The following is a 17715-nucleotide window of genomic DNA, read 5'->3' as shown; positions in this document are numbered from 1 at the left end:
ACTGCGATAGAAATGTGGCCCGCACTGCGATAGAAATGTGGCCCGCACTGCGATAGAAATGTGTCCCGCACTGCGATAGAAATGTGGCCCGCGCTGCGGCTGCGATAGAAATATGTCCCGCACTGCGATAGAAATGTGGCCCGCACTGCGATAGAAATGTGGCCCGCACTGCGATAGAAATGTGGCCCGCACTGCGATAGAAATGTGGCCCGCACTGCGATAGAAATGTGGCCCGCACTGCGATAGAAATGTGGCCCGCACTGCGATAGAAATGTGGCCCGCGCTGCGGCTGCGATAGAAATATGTCCCGCACTGCGATAGAAATGTGTCCCGCACTGCGATAGAAATGTGGCCCGCGCTGCGATAGAAATGTGGCCCGCACTGCGATAGAAATGTGTCCCGCGCTGCGATAGAAATGTGTCCCGCGCTGCGATAGGAATGTGGCCCGCGCTGCGATAGAAATGGGGCCCGCACTGCGATAGAAATGTGTCCCGCGCTGCGATAGAAATGTGGCCCGCACTGCGATAGAAATGTGGCCCGCACTGCGATAGAAATGTGGCCCGCACTGCGATAGAAATGTGGCCCGCACTGCGATAGAAATGTGTCCCGCGCTGCGATAGAAATGTGGCCCGCACTGCGATAGAAATGTGGCCCGCACTGCGATAGAAATGTGTCCCGCGCTGCGATAGAAATGTGGCCCGCGCTGCGATAGAAATGTGTCCCGCTCTGCGATAGAAATGTGGCCCGCACTGCGATAGAAATGTGGCCCGCACTGCGATAGAAATGTGGCCCGCGCTGCGATAGAAATGTGTCCCGCGCTGCGATAGAAATGTGCCCGCACTGCGATAGAAATGTGGCCCGCACTGCGATAGAAATGTGGCCCGCACTGCGATAGAAATGTGGCCCGCACTGCGATAGAAATGTGCCCGCGCTGCGATAGAAATGTGTCCCGCGCTGCGATAGAAATGTGGCCCGCACTGCGATAGAAATGTGGCTCGCACTGCGATAGAAATGTGGCCCGCACTGCGATAGAAATGTGTCCCGCACTGCGATAGAAATGTGGCCCGCACTGCGATAGAAATGTGCCCGCACTGCGATAGAAATGTGTCCCGCACTGCGATAGAAATGTGTCCCGCACTGCGATAGAAATGTGTCCCGCACTGCGATAGAAATGTGTCCCGCTCTGCGATAGAAATGTGGCCCGCACTGCGATATAAATGTGGCCCGCACTGCGATAGAAATGTGGCCCGCACTGCGATAGAAATGTGGCCCGCACTGCGATAGAAATGTGGCCCGCACTGCGATAGAAATGTGGCCCGCACTGCGATAGAAATGTGTCCCGCGCTGCGATAGAAATGTGGCTCGCACTGCGATAGAAATGTGGCCCGCACTGCGATAGAAATGTGGCCCGCGCTGCGATAGAAATGTGGCCCGCACTGCGATAGAAATGTGGCCCGCGCTGCGATAGAAATGTGGCCCGCGCTGCGATAGAAATGTGGCCCGCGCTGCGGCTGCGATAGAAATGTGTCCCGCGCTGCGGCTGCAATAGAAATGTGGCCCGCGCTGCGATAGAAATGTGGCCCGCACTGCGATAGAAATGTGGCTCGCACTGCGATAGAAATGTGGCCCGCACTGCGATAGAAATGTGGCCCGCACTGCGATAGAAATGCGGCCCGCACTGCGATAGAAATGTGGCCCGCACTGCGATAGAAATGTGGCCCGCGCTGCGGCTGCGATAGAAATGTGTCCCGCGCTGCGGCTGCAATAGAAATGTGGCCCGCGCTGCGATAGAAATGTGGCCCGCACTGCGATAGAAATGTGGCTCGCACTGCGATAGAAATGTGGCCCGCACTGCGATAGAAATGTGGCCCGCACTGCGATAGAAATGTGGCTCGCACTGCGATAGAAATGTGGCTCGCACTGCGATAGAAATGTGGCTCGCGCTGCGATAGAAATGTGGCTCGCACTGCGATAGAAATGTGGCTCGCACTGCGATAGAAATGTGGCCCGATAACGGAGCTGAGCCAAAGTTGCTGAACTTCTGGGGAACGTTAAAGCTGTAGCGACCAGTGGGGGTCGTTACAGTATCGGACGTCCCACTTTGTCAATCTCTGCTGCCGGTGTATGCCGCGGTTATTACATTCCTGCGGTATTCCGCGGCAGCAGGTAAAGCGATAGGAACTCCCCTCTCCTCCCCCCCCCCCAAAAAAAAGCAGTTTCGCCCTTTTTGAGACTGCTCCTCGGACATCCGCGGACCAAGGGAACCGGCGATCCGAGCCCAATCCATATCCACAAAAAGAATTGTCCCAGCTCTATTTAGGAAGACTTTCTGTTTGCAATTTATCTGGAAAGACTGAAGGGGGAGAGAAGGGAGAGGGGGGGTGTCATTGAAACATTCAAATGTATCAAGGGTTTCAGCACCGTGCAGGAGGGAGACATATTTCAGAGAAAGAGAAGTGCTGGAGCGAGGTCACGCGCTGAAGCTGGAGGGTGGGAGGCTCATGGGAAATGCGAGGAAGTGCTTTTTCACGGAAAAATGGGCCAAGTGGTTCTTATCTGCTGTCAACGTCTACATTTCCGTGGCATAAATATTGTAGAGATCTTTCTACGAGACAGTCACAAGAGTCTGACAGATTTAGATTGTTTTAAACCGCGCACACGCTCGCTACTTTTTAACCTCACTTCAACCGCGTAAGGTGTTTAATACACCGGTGTCCTGTTTCTTTCAGCCGGTTCCTATTGACGACAACTTCTGCGGGTTGGATATTAACCAGCCTCTGGGGGGGTCGACCATGGTGGAAGGAGTGACGCTGTACACGGAGAGCAGAGACAGGATGACATCTCTGGCTTCGTACATCTACAACAATTACAGCGTGGTATTTGTGGGGACCAAAAGCGGCAGGATCAAAAAGGTAAGACTCCTAATTATGGGCCCATTAATGTTTGTTAAAAAGGCAATCCAAGCAGGCAAAACAAAGGGTTTAAGCAGGGGGTCTCCGGTGCTGAACCCCATTAATTTCAGCTCCGGGAAACCGCTGCTGCCGGAGATACTTACCTCCGTAGGGGGTGCCGGTAACCGTTCCGCTCGGTTAGCAGGGTTCATGCATTGATGGAGTTTCAAAGCTCCCGCACCCTGCGGGCCAATAGGAAGCCGTGATGTCATGCAGTTCGGCTTCCTATTGGCCCGTAGGACATAGGATATTTAAACTTTGCTGAGATACCGGCACCACCTTTGGCGGTCTGTATTTCAGGAAGCAGGGCGTTCCCGGGGTTGAAATGAATGGGGGTTCAGCTCCAGAGACACCCTGCTTTAAACATATGAATGAGTCATAAGGTTTGACCGTGAATCTTTTACATAAAAGGATGGAAATGTAGTCCAATATGCACCCTCTTATTTCTTGTAAGATGATAAATGTCTCCACGATTGTAACTCTTCTTTTAAATACCTCCTAGCGTCATAAACATATCAGTGGGATTAAAGAAACTGGTTCCTTGTAGATCCTTTTTTACTACAAATAAAGGAGAAACTGTACTACAGGTACTTGTTATTTATTTATGGAATTTAGCAAATCAGCGTAATTTATTTACCATAATTTAAAGGACAACTTAATCCCAAAAAGAAAACATAGTAAAAATTTAAACGGTTAGTTACAAAATGGTCCTTTCTCTAAAAATGTTCCCTGCATACGATTGGTGGCTTTGGTTATGTTTTTTGCGAGCAAACCAGGGCATAATGTTATTTGGCGGTGATGAATATTATATATATTGTGTGAATAGGTCTGTGTGCTGCTTCTTTCTGTTTGTGGATTATATTATAAGAGAGAACTGACGATTCGAGTTCCCTCCCTTAACTTGCACTCCCCCACAAATAACCTCCTTGAGGATCATTGGCAAGGGGATATATAGAACGTGTGTACGGGGCAATAGGGGAATTATAGGCTACCTTACTTATAATAATGGGCTGTATAATATTATAACTTTCGTTGCTTCATTTTGATTCCCTTCCTAACAAACATACATTTGACGTAGATGCTAGTTAAAATATTAGTTGGTACAATTGGACATTGGACTTTTTTTGCAGTAGTTTTTTAATCTATGGTTTATAAGGGGTATCATTTGGACATTCAATATGGCAGCTCGTCATGCTGTGGACTCATTAGAACTTGGATACTGTATGTCCACAGCGACGGTTTTGTAGACAGATTCGTCTGAACACTAAGAGGTCAACTGCTTGCCGTTAGACAGCAGAGAGAGCCCCCGGGGCTACGTAACAGCGTTTGTTTGTAGCCATCACTTTGATGAATCATGAAAGGCATCATTCCATTCTGTTGCCATCACAGGAGGGACCAGTGCCCCAGGCTGCAGTGTACAAGACAATAATGCCAAACAGAACCTGGCCTGTCAACTGTAGAATTCTCCTCTCTTCAGATTCAACAAGACCTGGTTATTTACAGAGGAATATCTGGGGAGGTTTAGTAGTTGTGCTTATGGGGAGAGTAACCTCAATTGGGTCAAGGGAGATCTTGTTTCATTACAATATGTAATTGAAAAAAATATTCAACATGTCGCTGTCCATAGGTCACTTTGTTCCTACGTGGGTCTGACCCTTTACCCTTTGTGACACTGTCAGGCCTCTACACTCCTGTGTGGGACTGACACCTAATGTATCACTGTCATTAGGTCACTTTACTCCTACATGAGACTGACTCTTCAAGCCATTAAATATGTCACTGTCACAGACCACCCTACATCTGGCATGAGAAAGTTCCTCTGTCCTTCTAAGGATGTGGGTGCTTGTGAGTTTCATGGAGGCCTTTTAACCCTTGATATTTACTGTCCATAAATAACACTTATCAACAGAGCGTTGGTTTGTATATACTTACTCACACTACAAAGGCTGGATATTTCCCTTGCATTATAAAATCTATTGGAAGTAGTAAGAATATCAGCAATAGAATAAGCTGAAACTTCCAAGCTTCAACCAATGGCAGACAATGGGGCCTTCACACACTTGTAGAAATAGCTACAATTGGGGGAAGCTGGTATTTAATAGGTACAGAACCAAAAAACACAGGTATGGTACCTGATCGATAGGTATAGTTGGAGAATATGCTGTCATTAGTTCACTTTGCGTCTATTAGGGGCTGACCTTCAGCTCATTAAACATCTCAATTCCATGAATTAACTGAGATCCTTAATAGAAGGGGTTCTTTACCTGTGGTCCATGGGCCCCCTCGGCATCCGTGGAGCAAGTCCAGAGGGTCTGTGAAAAAAAAAAAACCCCAACAATAAATTTTTAGAACTCACTAAAACGGAAAACGGAAAAATGACAAAAATATATTATTTAATAGTGTGTGGGTCCATATGTAAATACTTGAGGATCTAGAGGTCCGTAGGTTCAAAAGGTTTAAGAACCGCTGCTTTATAGGTTTGGCCCTTTAACATATCTAATGAGTCCTGGCTGCCCCTATCCTACAGTTTGATTCCTCTGCCGTACTCTTGTGCTATTCTGGAATATCTTTACCAGACACGCAGAATGCGCCGCCCTCCATGTGTGTAGGGTGAGGCTGCATTTAAGAAAGAAAAAGGTTAAAGCAAACAGCTTGTTGCAGCATGTTAGGTATTTAACACGAAGTGAAAATGCTCCACATTAATTATGTAGGATTATAGAAGGAACATTCTTTCCGGCACGGTTTTTAATCCCCGATGCTAGCTGTACAGCGGAGGCCTTTTAAACGCCCGCCTTTGATGTGTTTTAAATCCATTGCTTTTTTTTTTTTAGGCTTCTCTGCGCTTTGTAGGGAATTGAGTCTCAGAAGAAGAAGAATTTTCTGATCTGCAACTGTCAGGCTAGTGCAAAGGAGGAAAATACCTCAATGTGTACCTACTCGGCTGGAGAGAAAGCGGGGTTGTTGACAAGAGGCCATGGTGTAGTGCAGGGGTGGGCAACTCTAGTTCTCAAGGGCCACCAACAGGTCAGGTTTTCAGGATATTCCTGCTTCAGCACAGGATGGTTCATTCAGTGGCTCAGTCAAAGACTTTTTCAGTCTTTGACTGAGCCACCCTGTGCTGAAGCAGGAATATCCTGAAAACTTGACCTGTTGGTGGCCTTTGAGGACTGGCATTGCCCACCAGTGGATACGGCGTAGGTCAGTGTTATGGGTTTGTTTCCCTGCCGTGCACTTTAGGAGTGAGGGACAACACTTTTGCCCAAGTTTGTTAAAAGTAGCAAAGGTCAGATATTTGGGTGGAAGAAATGTTATATCTATGGCGCTCTGCACTATTATATATTAAACAATTTGTAATAAAATATAAGGATGTTATACAACCAGTATCACGGATTTCGCCCGTCCATATAGATGCTCCACGTGATGTAGGTGAACATGTAAATATAAAAGAATCAAATCATAGCATAATACTGCTAAAAAAACATACAAGCAACATACAACACCAGACAAACGCTGAGAACAACAGGTGACAAATTACAAAAACATTTAATTATGACATATCATTATTATCATTAAAATACACATACAATACATATAATAAGGTTCTAGCAAGACACTCCAACTCAGGTGGGGGTACCTGCTTACCGAAGGCAAGAAGGTATCAGGCGGTGGATAATACAAAGAGTATCCCCTCTTATGGATGGCTGCTACCGTTGCTTACACCTGGGCTCAGACGAGTAGTCCTCCTGTGTGGCAGGGACAGGCTCCTCCAGCCCGCGGCGTCTGCCTCCGACCGCAATCAGCACTGTCCACACGCGGTGGTGGCTGTGGAATGGCAGCCGCAGATGCTTCCTGTCCCGACCGCGCCAAACGATGCAATTTTGAAATACAGGAGATTCATACACCAACAAGTGGCAGTCCGCAGATAGCAGCTAACAGCTCCAAGGGGGACAGCAATCACACCCGAGTAGGAAGGACCTCACAGAACCACCCTACGCGTTTCGAAAGTCCTGCTTTCTTCCTGTTAGCTGCTATCTGCGGACTGCCACTTGTTGGTGTATGAATCTCCTGTATTTCAAAATTGCATCGTTTGGCGCGGTCGGGACAGGAAGCATCTGCGGCTGCCATTCCACAGCCACCACCGCGTGTGGACAGTGCTGATTGCGGACGGAGGCAGACGCCGCGGGCTGGAGGAGCCTGTCCCTGCCACACAGGAGGACTACTCGTCTGAGCCCAGGTGTAAGCAACGGTAGCAGCCAACCATAAGAGGGGATACTCTTTGTATTATCCACCGCCTGATACCTTCTTGCCTTTGGTAAGCGGTACCCCCACCTGAGTTGGAGTGTCTTGCTAGAACCTTATTATGTGTATTTTAATGATAATAACGATATGTCATAATTAAATGTTTTTGTAATTTGTCACCTGTTGTTCTCAGCATTTGTCTGGTGTTGTATGTTACTTGTATGTTTTTTTAGCAGTATTATGCTATGATTTGATTTTTTTATATTTACATGTTCACCTACATCACGTGGAGCATCTATATGGACGGGCGAAATCCGTGATACTGGTTGTATAACATCCTTATATTTTATTACAAATTGTTTAATATATAATAGTGCAGAGCGCCATAGATATAACATTTCTTCCACTTCTATTGCCTGACCAGGGGTCAGGGTTATATCGCAGGCTGCCAGCCTATTTGTGGGATATAGGGCTACCTATTTGTTTTCCACAAAGGTCAGATATTTGCTACCACAGCCTTAATGAGAGATATTATATCGTGCAGCCACCGCTGTGGTGGAAACATCTCCAGCGCACCATTTATAACAGGGGAAAAAGAAAGTTTTAAGAGGTGGCAGGGAGGAGTAAAACTGTAATTATTGTTCCTGGCGCAAACTGGAGTCACTGGAAGAAATAAGACCACACACAGAGCTCCTGGGAATTAACACACACCGGTCTGGATAGGTCTGTAAAATATCACACAGGTTGTTCTCACATAGATCTGTCTTCAACCATTTACACATCGGCACCTCTCTCCAATTCTCAATCCCTTCTCTGTTTCTCTCTCCCTCTCTGACCATTCTTCTCTTTCTGTGTATACAGTATAATCTGTGTATATACAGTATATCCCCCTCTGTACCCAGCCTCTATTATTGTCTTTATTTCTTGGTAGAGACCGTTTTTAAATTAGTGTATGTTTGTGAATAACAAAGTATTGGTACTCCTCACCATAAATACAAAGTATTGGTACTCCTATTAATAAATATGAGTTGTGGTACTCCTATTTCAGAAATCATGTTTCATAAAGAAAAAAAAATACTTCTACTCTTTATCATAAATAATAGAGTTATGCTACTGTTTCATAAATAAGACTTTTAGTACTCCTGTTTCATAGATTAAAAAAAGTATTGGTACTCCTGATCATCATAAATAATAGGTAGTACTCCTAATTATTAAATAAAAGAGTACTGTTCTATAAATACAAAAAGTGATGGTACTCTATCATGAATAAAAGGGATATGGTTCAATATTTCATAAAGAAAAAAAAAGTACTATTACTACTGGTTCCTAAATACAAATCCACTGGTGCTCCTAATCGTAAAATAAAGAGTAACGGTACTCCTGTTTCATTAATTAAAAAGAAAAAACAGTATTGGTACTCTTGTGTTAAATATAAACAAGTATTGACATTCCCTACCCCTTAAAATCACCCCACTTGACCACTGGCTATGCCCCCCTTCCCTTGTCCGCTCCCCACGTCATACACTTCTCAGAAGCTGGCACTGTTCAGTGGAAATGTCACTTCAGCTACCGATCCCTCCTAGTAGCGCCCAGCCTGGGAAAAACAACTGGAGGGGAAGTAGATGTTTAGTCATGAGTAGAAAGTGTCCCGGCTCAGCCACTGAGCAAACACCAAACCCTTTCTGGGTGACACTAGCAGAGGAAGCCAGCCCTTGCACTCTGCAGCGTTCGGAACTGACTGCATCCGGGTAGCTGACTAACTTGTTCTGCTTGGAATGCAGAGGTAATTCCAGAAACCGCAGAGCTGCCAACATTCACACAGTTACTTTACTTCAGACGGACTGGGTTAGAAAATGACATTTTGGCTTTTCATCCCGATCACTGGAGATGTGCGAATTGGGTCTAAAAATTTGTTCGCTGATTTTTTTCAGATATTTTTTGGTAAATCTCGCCAGAATCAAGGAATCTCACGTTGCTAGAAAATGAGCAAAAATGGGGCAAATCGCATATTTACGGCGAGAATTCGCAGTTTCTCAACACTTTTTTGGAAGGCATTAATACAGACCCTGGAATTGCTGGAGAGCAAAATCCTAATTTAGGGTCTAGATTAAAAAGCCAATCACTTGCCAATTCTGAGGCCGCCAAATATTTCACGACAGGAATAATGCCAACCTGCACCTGGTTGGAGAACTTGGGCAAAAGATTCACACTTCTCTATCGATCACACGTTCACTGTCAAATATACCCTAGTATTATTTTTTTCAGGGAAATGTAGTAGGGAAATAATGTTAGCCCGGTCTTTGTAATGCATTACTGCTGAAACCTGTCATCTGGACACCCCAGCCAGGCCAGATTTTAGGGGCGACCAATGAATTACCAAGCACACGTTTGCACTTACAGTATATGTCCCAGGAAGAGGGTTGCCCCCGCGTATCAAAAGATAAAAACCCGTTAACCGGAGTCCTTTCCTTTGAGAAATCTGGAGCTGTTTGATCCAGTAGTCTGTAGTAATGTGTAAGATAGGGGCGGCCAACTCCAGTCCTCAAGAGCCACCAACAGGTCAGGTTTTAAGGATATCCCTGCTTCAGCACAGGTGGCTCAATCAGTGGCTCAGTCGAAGACTGACTGCTGGTGACCCTTGAAGACTGGAGTTGGCCACTCCTGGTGTAAGATATTTAAGGATATATCCATCATTTGCATAGATTCTTAAAGATGCAGTCCCTGCTAGGACCAAGGTGAATTAATGGTGCGGATAACAACCTTGGTCTTATCTCTTGACCATCTCTGTGATATGACTGTGTATTATAAACTCTTATATCTACAGGCAGACTACATCCACACCTTGGTTTCCTCTCTGTTTGTTGTTGTAGTTGTAAAGTCATTATGATTTCATCACTAATAAATGATGACATTAAGAATGTATTATAATTAAGTTAGGAAATGAAATTATAATCAAGTGCTAATTTTTTCGCAGAAAACTAGTAAAACTTAATGGGTGATTGAATTGTTCCTAATGAAGGAAATTACACTCACGAGTTGCTTATTTGTTTGTCTAAGACATGGAACTGTGTCTTTAATATTATTTGTAAGCGTACAATGTGACAGCAGATAAGAACCACTTGGCTCACCCAGTCTGCCCGCTGTCCCGCTAGTTGTAAAACCTCAGACCCTATTGGATACTTGACTTTCTTCCATATTTAAAACAAGCTGGTGCCTATCACAAGCATTTTGGATTTCCCTTAAAGTATTAGCTTCTACCACCTCTGCTGGAAGCCCATCCCACACATCCACCACCCTTTCCATGAAAAAGGTCCTATCTCATATACATTTCCCCTGGGGCCTCCCACGCTCCAGCTTCAGCGCATGACCTCTTGTTTGAGCACTTCTCTTCCTCTGAAATGTACTCCATTCCCTCCTCCAATCTCTCCTTCAGTCTTTCCTGATACATTGTATAAGTGTATTACTGGAGGCATAGGTTTATAGGGGCCCGTGTTAAAATGGATAAGAAGTAAAGAGTGACTCACTGTGAGAGCTCATTTGCATGTCATTACCCAGAATCCTTGGCTGCAGTGGAAACATTGTTTGTTAAGAGATAATGGGAAAAGACAGGGTTGCAGACCGGTTTGAGACATGCAAATGCACCCACAGGTGGTATTTTTATTTGATACGTTGAAAATAGAAAGTGGTGCAGTCTCCTAAAGTAATTCTCGGAGTTCTCCATCGGGTTTGAGAGGTTTGAAAGCTTGTAACATATCAACTACTTGTAGGTTCAATAAAATGTATCATACCACCTACTGTAATCCCTCCTCCTCCTTTGTTACAAGTGTATCAAAATGTGAAATATGCACCTTGTGAATCTCTTGAGGCATTTCCAAGTTTCAATCCACATCCCGCTCCACTTTCTCTCCTCAAAGCTGTATATGTTAAGACCCTTTGCCTTAGATAACAGCGTCCTGGGTTATATCATTTGAGAAGTGGTCTCTAGCCTGGATCTAACCCCAGATTCCCCTCACTGAGGAGTCACATCCCATTATCTTATCGGCAGGGCGCTGGGCTATTGATGCCATGGCCCCTCTCAGAACCACAGGCCAGCCTGCTCCCAGACAGAGATACGGAGGTCACCGTTCATTATACGCATCCTGCCAATAAATATTATTATTGTTCTTCCTATCATTTACTTCTGCAGCGCGAACGTCAAGAAAAACAAAAGCAGAAATCATAACATCCTGACCGTTCATGTTGTGCTGACTTATCTAACATTGTGTATAAATCTTTATTCTTTTTTTTGCTGAGTTTTCTTTCATGTTTTTTTTTATTTCACTGGCAGCAGCTGTTACCGTGGCAACTGCTGTTGTCTTAATATGCGTACACGGCGTCAGCCTTTTTAACCTCCCAGGGAGGCCGATTTTCAGCAACTGATATCTCCAGATTTAAAATCGACAGAATCTAAAAAAAAAAGGGCGGGATTGCTAAAAACAGCAGCAAATATTTATGGTGAGAAGAGAAGAGCTGCTGTTTTAAATGAGCGACTCCAAGCAACTTTTTTTTAATTTTCTTCTTTTTTTTAGGCAGGATTGAAGCAGGGGGTCTCCGGAGCTAAACCCTGTTAATTTCCGCTCCGGGTACCCGCTGCTTCCGGAGATACTTACCTCCGTAGTAGGTGCTGCTCCGCTCGGCTAGCTGGGCTTGAAAGTGTAAGGCCCTGCGTCACACAGGCCAATCGGAAGCCACTTGATAAAGTACTAGTGGGCACGAAACGCGTCGGAGGGCACTTACCTCCGTTTTTTTAATATGGACCAATAAAGATTCTATTTGATCATTTTTGTTTGGGACCCACTCTATTTTGGCTGTGCGTTGGGGTGTTTTTTCCATAGGAAGCCAAACCTGATGACGTATGTATGTATGTCTTTATATAGCGCCATTAATGTACATCGCGCGTCACAGCAGTAATACACGTCACAATCATATAAATAACACGTAATACAAATAACAGATCATGGGTATAAGTGCTTCCGACATAAAAGTAACATATAAGAAAAGGAGTCCCTGCTGCGAAGAGCTTACAATCTAAGTCAAGGCTTCCTATTGGCCCACAGGGCGCGGGGAGCTTTGAAACTCTGCCGTAATGTGAACCCTGCTAGTCCAGCGGAGCGGCTGCCGGCACCCCCTACGGAGATAAGTATCTCCAGAAGCAGGGAGTCACCGGATCTAAAATGAATTGGGGTTCAGCTCCGGAGACCCGCTGCTTCAATCCAGGGTAAGAAAATGGAGAGCAAAAAAGGACCCGGAATTGCCGCTTTAAGATAAGATAAAAAAGACAAAATATCACCATACTGCAATATTAAGGCATTATACAATAGGTACGAAGGGTCTGTTCCAAGCAGCTTGCAATCGATACAATATATTCTTTAGAGGTGTTGAGTGGTTTGTTTGATTTAATAACAGGCTTATTAACAGGATTAACAGAAGACAACTAATGTTATCCCACATGTTAGAGTTATATATTCTGGCGGTCTTTTTCTGGGGGGTCTCCCTATCATGTTCCTTTTATCTCGCTTTCGCTCTCACATCTTTCCCCCCGTGCCATACCTTTATCTTTTACCTTGTGTATTCAGAATATATATATATATACTTTTTTTTCCCTCCTATACTCAAAGCGCGGTGGATAATTAGAACGGCGAGGAGATGACAGGGACACGTTTGGGAGCCCAATTAAAACAAAAATTCAAAGGGCAACGGGAGCAAATGATTAGTCCATTCAGAACGCAACTCCTTGGGTACCTTTATTTCATGGGTATGAAATGCTGGGACAGCCGTTTAACCTTTTCACTGCCAGAGGGCCCCACAACATGTTGCAGATCAACATGCAACATGCAGGGCAGTATGTAGACATGCAGAATAATGTGTTATGGGCTCCCCTGGCAGATAAGCGGTTAATGGGGGCGATGTTTTTTTTTAAAGCTGCTGACCGTTAACGCCCAACCCTCCCTTTAACACACTGATACATATACAATACACACACATTAGGGCACCGACACACGTACAGACACTGACACACTCACCGACCATCTGATGCATACACAGATTTACACATGTACAAAGAAACGCACAGACCCACGCCTGCTTATATACCTTTATATACCTCTGTAACCGCGCGTAGCTTATTTGTGTGCTTCCTTACAGTGCCCTGCGTTATTTTTTGCCACCCACCCACCAATGTGTAGAGACACTCAGTATTATTATACAATACATCACCCTCATTTTAACCTTTTCAGTGTCCGGCGACACGCAATCAGACCCCGAATATAGAAAATGCAAGTGGCGTGAGCTCCAGCCGAGTGGCCAACCGAGCTGCCCCTCAAAAACAAGCATTTGCCCACGGCGTGCCTGGTACGTCAATAGGGCATTGAAAGGGTTAAAGCCGCACGCCTGGTTTGAGGTTTTTCCTGTTTGTTTGGCAGCAGGGGGGGTCCGGAGCTGAAGCTCGTTAATTTCAGCTCCGGAGACCCCCTGCTTCGTGAGATACTTACCTCCGTAACGGAGGCCGATAGCAGCTCTGGCTGGGCTATGTGGGGCTATCACAATGGCGGTTTAAATGCCCCGCGTGACGCCGGCCAATAGGAAGCCATGACATCATCGCTTGCGGCTTCCTATTGGCCCAAGTGACCAGGACATTTAAACCTGTAGAGCTTCTGCCAGCATCACCTACGGATGTAAGTATCTCGAGGAGTAGGGGGTCCCCTGAGCTGAAATGAACGTGGTTCACCTCCGGAGACCCCCGCATTCCACCTAGGTGATGGGGGGGAAATGTCATTTTAGGGGGCATATGCTTTTTTTAAGCGAGAGTCCCTTTTTTTGCCCGCCCTGGATGTGAAATATTTGCAATAACCCAAGGGTATATATTTTTGGCGGCTTTAGGAAATATCCCATGTAAGCCGGCGTTGGCGTGCGTGCGTGTGCACGAATACCAAGTATCATTATCTAATGCTGCACGCTGATTTTATTCACCCCCCCCCCCTCCTCCGGGAATAGAATAGGAGGCTTTAAATAAACCTCCGTGTTCTGTACAACGCTGGGGCTGCAGTGAGAAGGAGACAGCCGCAGGTTTAGGAGATTAAAGAACAGCGCACAATAAATAATTTAGCAGTTTGCTGCAAAAAAAACCCACACACACATTGTATCTGCGGTCGTGCAGCGTGTGATGTGTACACACATTTTAAATACACATGCCTTTCATCTGTATGGGTACAAATAGGCAGCAAGGCACATCAGCAGAAAACTGAAGGGAAGGTAATGGGGAAATATTTAATCAGATCGACGTTTAACATACCGTGTTTTTCGCTCTTTGTTTTCTCCCTGCTGTCTGCTTCTGGTTTTCTAGTCTTCTAGGAATTCTTCTCCATGCCGCCTTACAAGGCATATTATTCTGCAGCTCTCTGAAGTCTGGTTAAGGGGGCTTCTGGCATGTCTGCAATATATAAACACCTCCTGCTTCCCTGTCTGTTACTCTGTCAGAAATGTTTATTTATTTATGAGTGTATATATATATTTATGTGAATGTGCTCACAAGTGATCTTTTTTATATATATATATATATATATATATATATATGTATATATATATATATATACGGAAGAACTCATTTACATATATACAGTACGCACACAAAAAAATATATATGACATTGAGAGTGTATCTTTATTTATAAAAAAAAATACGCTGAAGTAATACATTGAGAGTTACCTCTCGATTCCATTCTTTTCATAAATATCCAATAGGGTTTATATTAACCAATTCCATGTCTTTTGAAACAAAATGACGTATCAATTAGACAAACAATAAGTAATTTAGAGTCGATATGTGAAAAAGTAAGTGTGTGAAAAGTAAGTGAAATCCTGGTTTTATCAGCTAAATTAAAGGTGATAATTAGTATCAGGTGTTTAAATAATTTGGTAGATCTTCAGGGGTCAGTTTAGGAGGCCGCACCCTATATACAGATGAGAAACTTTGTGAGTTTGGTTTTCACCATACAGGTGTGTGGAAACACGTCATGCTATGATCAAAATAATTCTCTGAGGACCTCAGAAAAGCAGTCATTGATGCTCATCAGTTATGAAAGGGTTATAAAACAATTTCTAAGGGTTTGGGGCTGCACCAATCCATTGTCAGACAAATTTGGCTGACAAATGGAGAATATTCAAGACCACAATTACTCTACCCAGGAGAGGTCGTCCTACCAAAATCTCTCCAGGAAAAAAACGGCAAATCATCCAGGAAGTCACAGATAACCCCAGAGTAGCATGCAAAGATCTGCAGGCCACTCTCTCCTTGGCTTATGTGAGTGTTGATGACTCAACTATCAGAAAAAGACTGAACAAGAATTGGAAGGATAGCCAGAAGGAAACCACTGCTCCCTAAAAAGAACATTGCTGCCCGTCTGAAGTTCGCTAAAGAGCACATAGATGAGCTACAAGACTTCTGGAACAATGTTCTCTGGACAGAAGAGTCAAAGGTAGAACTTTTTGGCCTCAATGAGAAATGTTATGTTTGGCGAAAACCAAACACTGCGTTCGAACAGAACAACCTCATCCCAGCTGTCAAGCATGGTGGTGGGAGTGTGATGGTTTGGGGCTGCTTTGAAGAAGCTCCGGCGAAACGCATAGAATCTGGTGAATGTGCCGAGAACGAGGGAACAGAGTCCTGGCAACCGGACCAGCCGAGTCGAGCCGCTTCCGCCTTCAGTTGAGACATCACCGAAGTGACGTACAGTAGGAATGCGGAAGTGATCCGCGTACCGGCAGAGATCGGCAACAGAGACACCACAGACCCACCATTCGTTCAATGTGCATTATTCTCATGTAAAATGTGAGTTTATTTCCACACTTTTTTGACACTGCGATACATTTTTAGATATATTACACCATTTGAGTTTTCTCTTCATTTTGAGACAAACGGGAAGACCACTGCAGCATCTCTTAAGAGACACACACTGAGGCTTACCATCACTGCTCCCATCAGAGAGTCTGTATCTCTGATATGCCATATCCCTAAGGAAAATCCGTGAGTGGAACTGACTTATATACATGTAGCGGTCATGTAAAATGCCTACAGTCATCTCTCCTGCTGGCAGCAAGGCCTGGTAAGTGTGGGCATGCCAGCAGTAATCATGGAGGTTTTCCCTCACACCCTGGTGGGGTGCCCTGTGTATGGATGGGACTGGTCACATGCTCTGACTCCATGGTTAGTGATGTCAGAGGTGTGTCAGCCTCAGAAGTTACATAAGGCACAGCACTGTGTCAAACAGTTAGTGTGTTCAAGGCGAGTACAGTTGCTGGAAAGTTCTTGCAAGGTTCAGGAAGGAGTTCAAGTTCTGCAGAGTGTTAGTTATGTTCTAGTAACTCCATGGGAGACTGTGTCCAGGGACCTGGCACAGGGCAGTGATTCCTGCGGGAATAGTGAATCCCTCATCTAGGTGACATACCTATCAAAGGGGAGCACGGGCGAGATGATCGGCTAAATACACCCATTGTGGAGGGCAGCTATGCCCACCGTGACAATAAAGATGGAGCTGATCAGAGAAACCCCTGTGTGTGAGAGTCCAATGATTGCACAGGAGGTTGCACCACGGAGGAGTTCCTCGCCAGGATCATCCCCATGCGGACGCAGGGGCCCTGGTGAGGTGGAGGCGCTGCACTGGAAATAGGTGAGACTCAGCACACTACCTCAGCTGCCTGTCTGACGGGTCCTCCCCACACACCATCATGCGGGAGACTCAGGAGTCCTGTAGCCAACAGGTGCACCATCAGGCATATCTACACTGTAATGGGGTCCGGTTAGACCACAGGGGCCAATGTGAGATTGGGTGGGTCAGGCCGGGCCAGAAATACCGTTACATACACTTACAAGAATCTATTGTGATATTGGTCGCACTATTGTATCTTTCTTATTGTTTCATGCCCACGCTGTGAACGCCCTGCGCTCCCCTCACTTGGAAGACATCGAGATTTGCATAGACCTAGGAACGGTCTATAGAGGTTTTTTTGAGCGGCTTTACATTTATTATTATTATGTGTTCTTGGTGATGTTTTAATAATTAATTATACATTATTCACAATTTTGTGTTATCACTGCTGTGTTCTAATATTTGTTCACTTCACTTTATATTTATCATACATTCACGTGCATATTCGTTCTTTTTCACTGTTTGCACTTTATTGTATTGTTTGCACTAGCACTGTAGATTCTCCACCTACTCAGCATACCAGTAGCGCCCAATTACACACCTTCCAGTTTTGCTGCTTCAGGACCTGGATGGCTTGCCATCATTGACACAACCATAAATTCTGCCTTGTATCAGAAGTGTTTTAGGAGAATGTCAGGCTATCCGTCCGTGAGCTGCAGCTGAAGCGGAAGTGGGTCATGCAGCAAGACAATGATCCTAAACATACAAGCAGATCTACAAAAAATGGCCGCAGAAGCAGAAATTCCACGTTTTAGAATGGCCTAGTCAAAGTCCCGACCTAAA

General features: G+C 45.0%; 1 protein-coding gene across 2 annotated transcripts in view; it reads left to right on the top strand.

The window, feature by feature from the left end:
* The window catches only part of PLXNA2 (plexin A2), a 258767-nt gene that overhangs the window by 47922 nt on the left and 193130 nt on the right, over positions 1-17715 (top strand). Inside the window, exon 3 of one of the 2 annotated variants that reach the window (XM_075615228.1) lies at positions 2730-2912. In XM_075615228.1, coding sequence (XP_075471343.1) covers positions 2730-2912 — 183 coding nt within the window. Of the gene's footprint in view, positions 1-2729; positions 2913-14460; positions 14481-17715 lie in introns of those variants that run through there. The other variant, XM_075615229.1, reaches the window with a different exon arrangement.

Source organism: Ascaphus truei, chromosome 9 (genome assembly GCF_040206685.1).
Source record: "Ascaphus truei isolate aAscTru1 chromosome 9, aAscTru1.hap1, whole genome shotgun sequence".
NCBI classification, from domain to species: Eukaryota; Metazoa; Chordata; class Amphibia; order Anura; family Ascaphidae; genus Ascaphus; species Ascaphus truei.
This window is presented reverse-complemented; position numbering and strand designations above follow the sequence as displayed.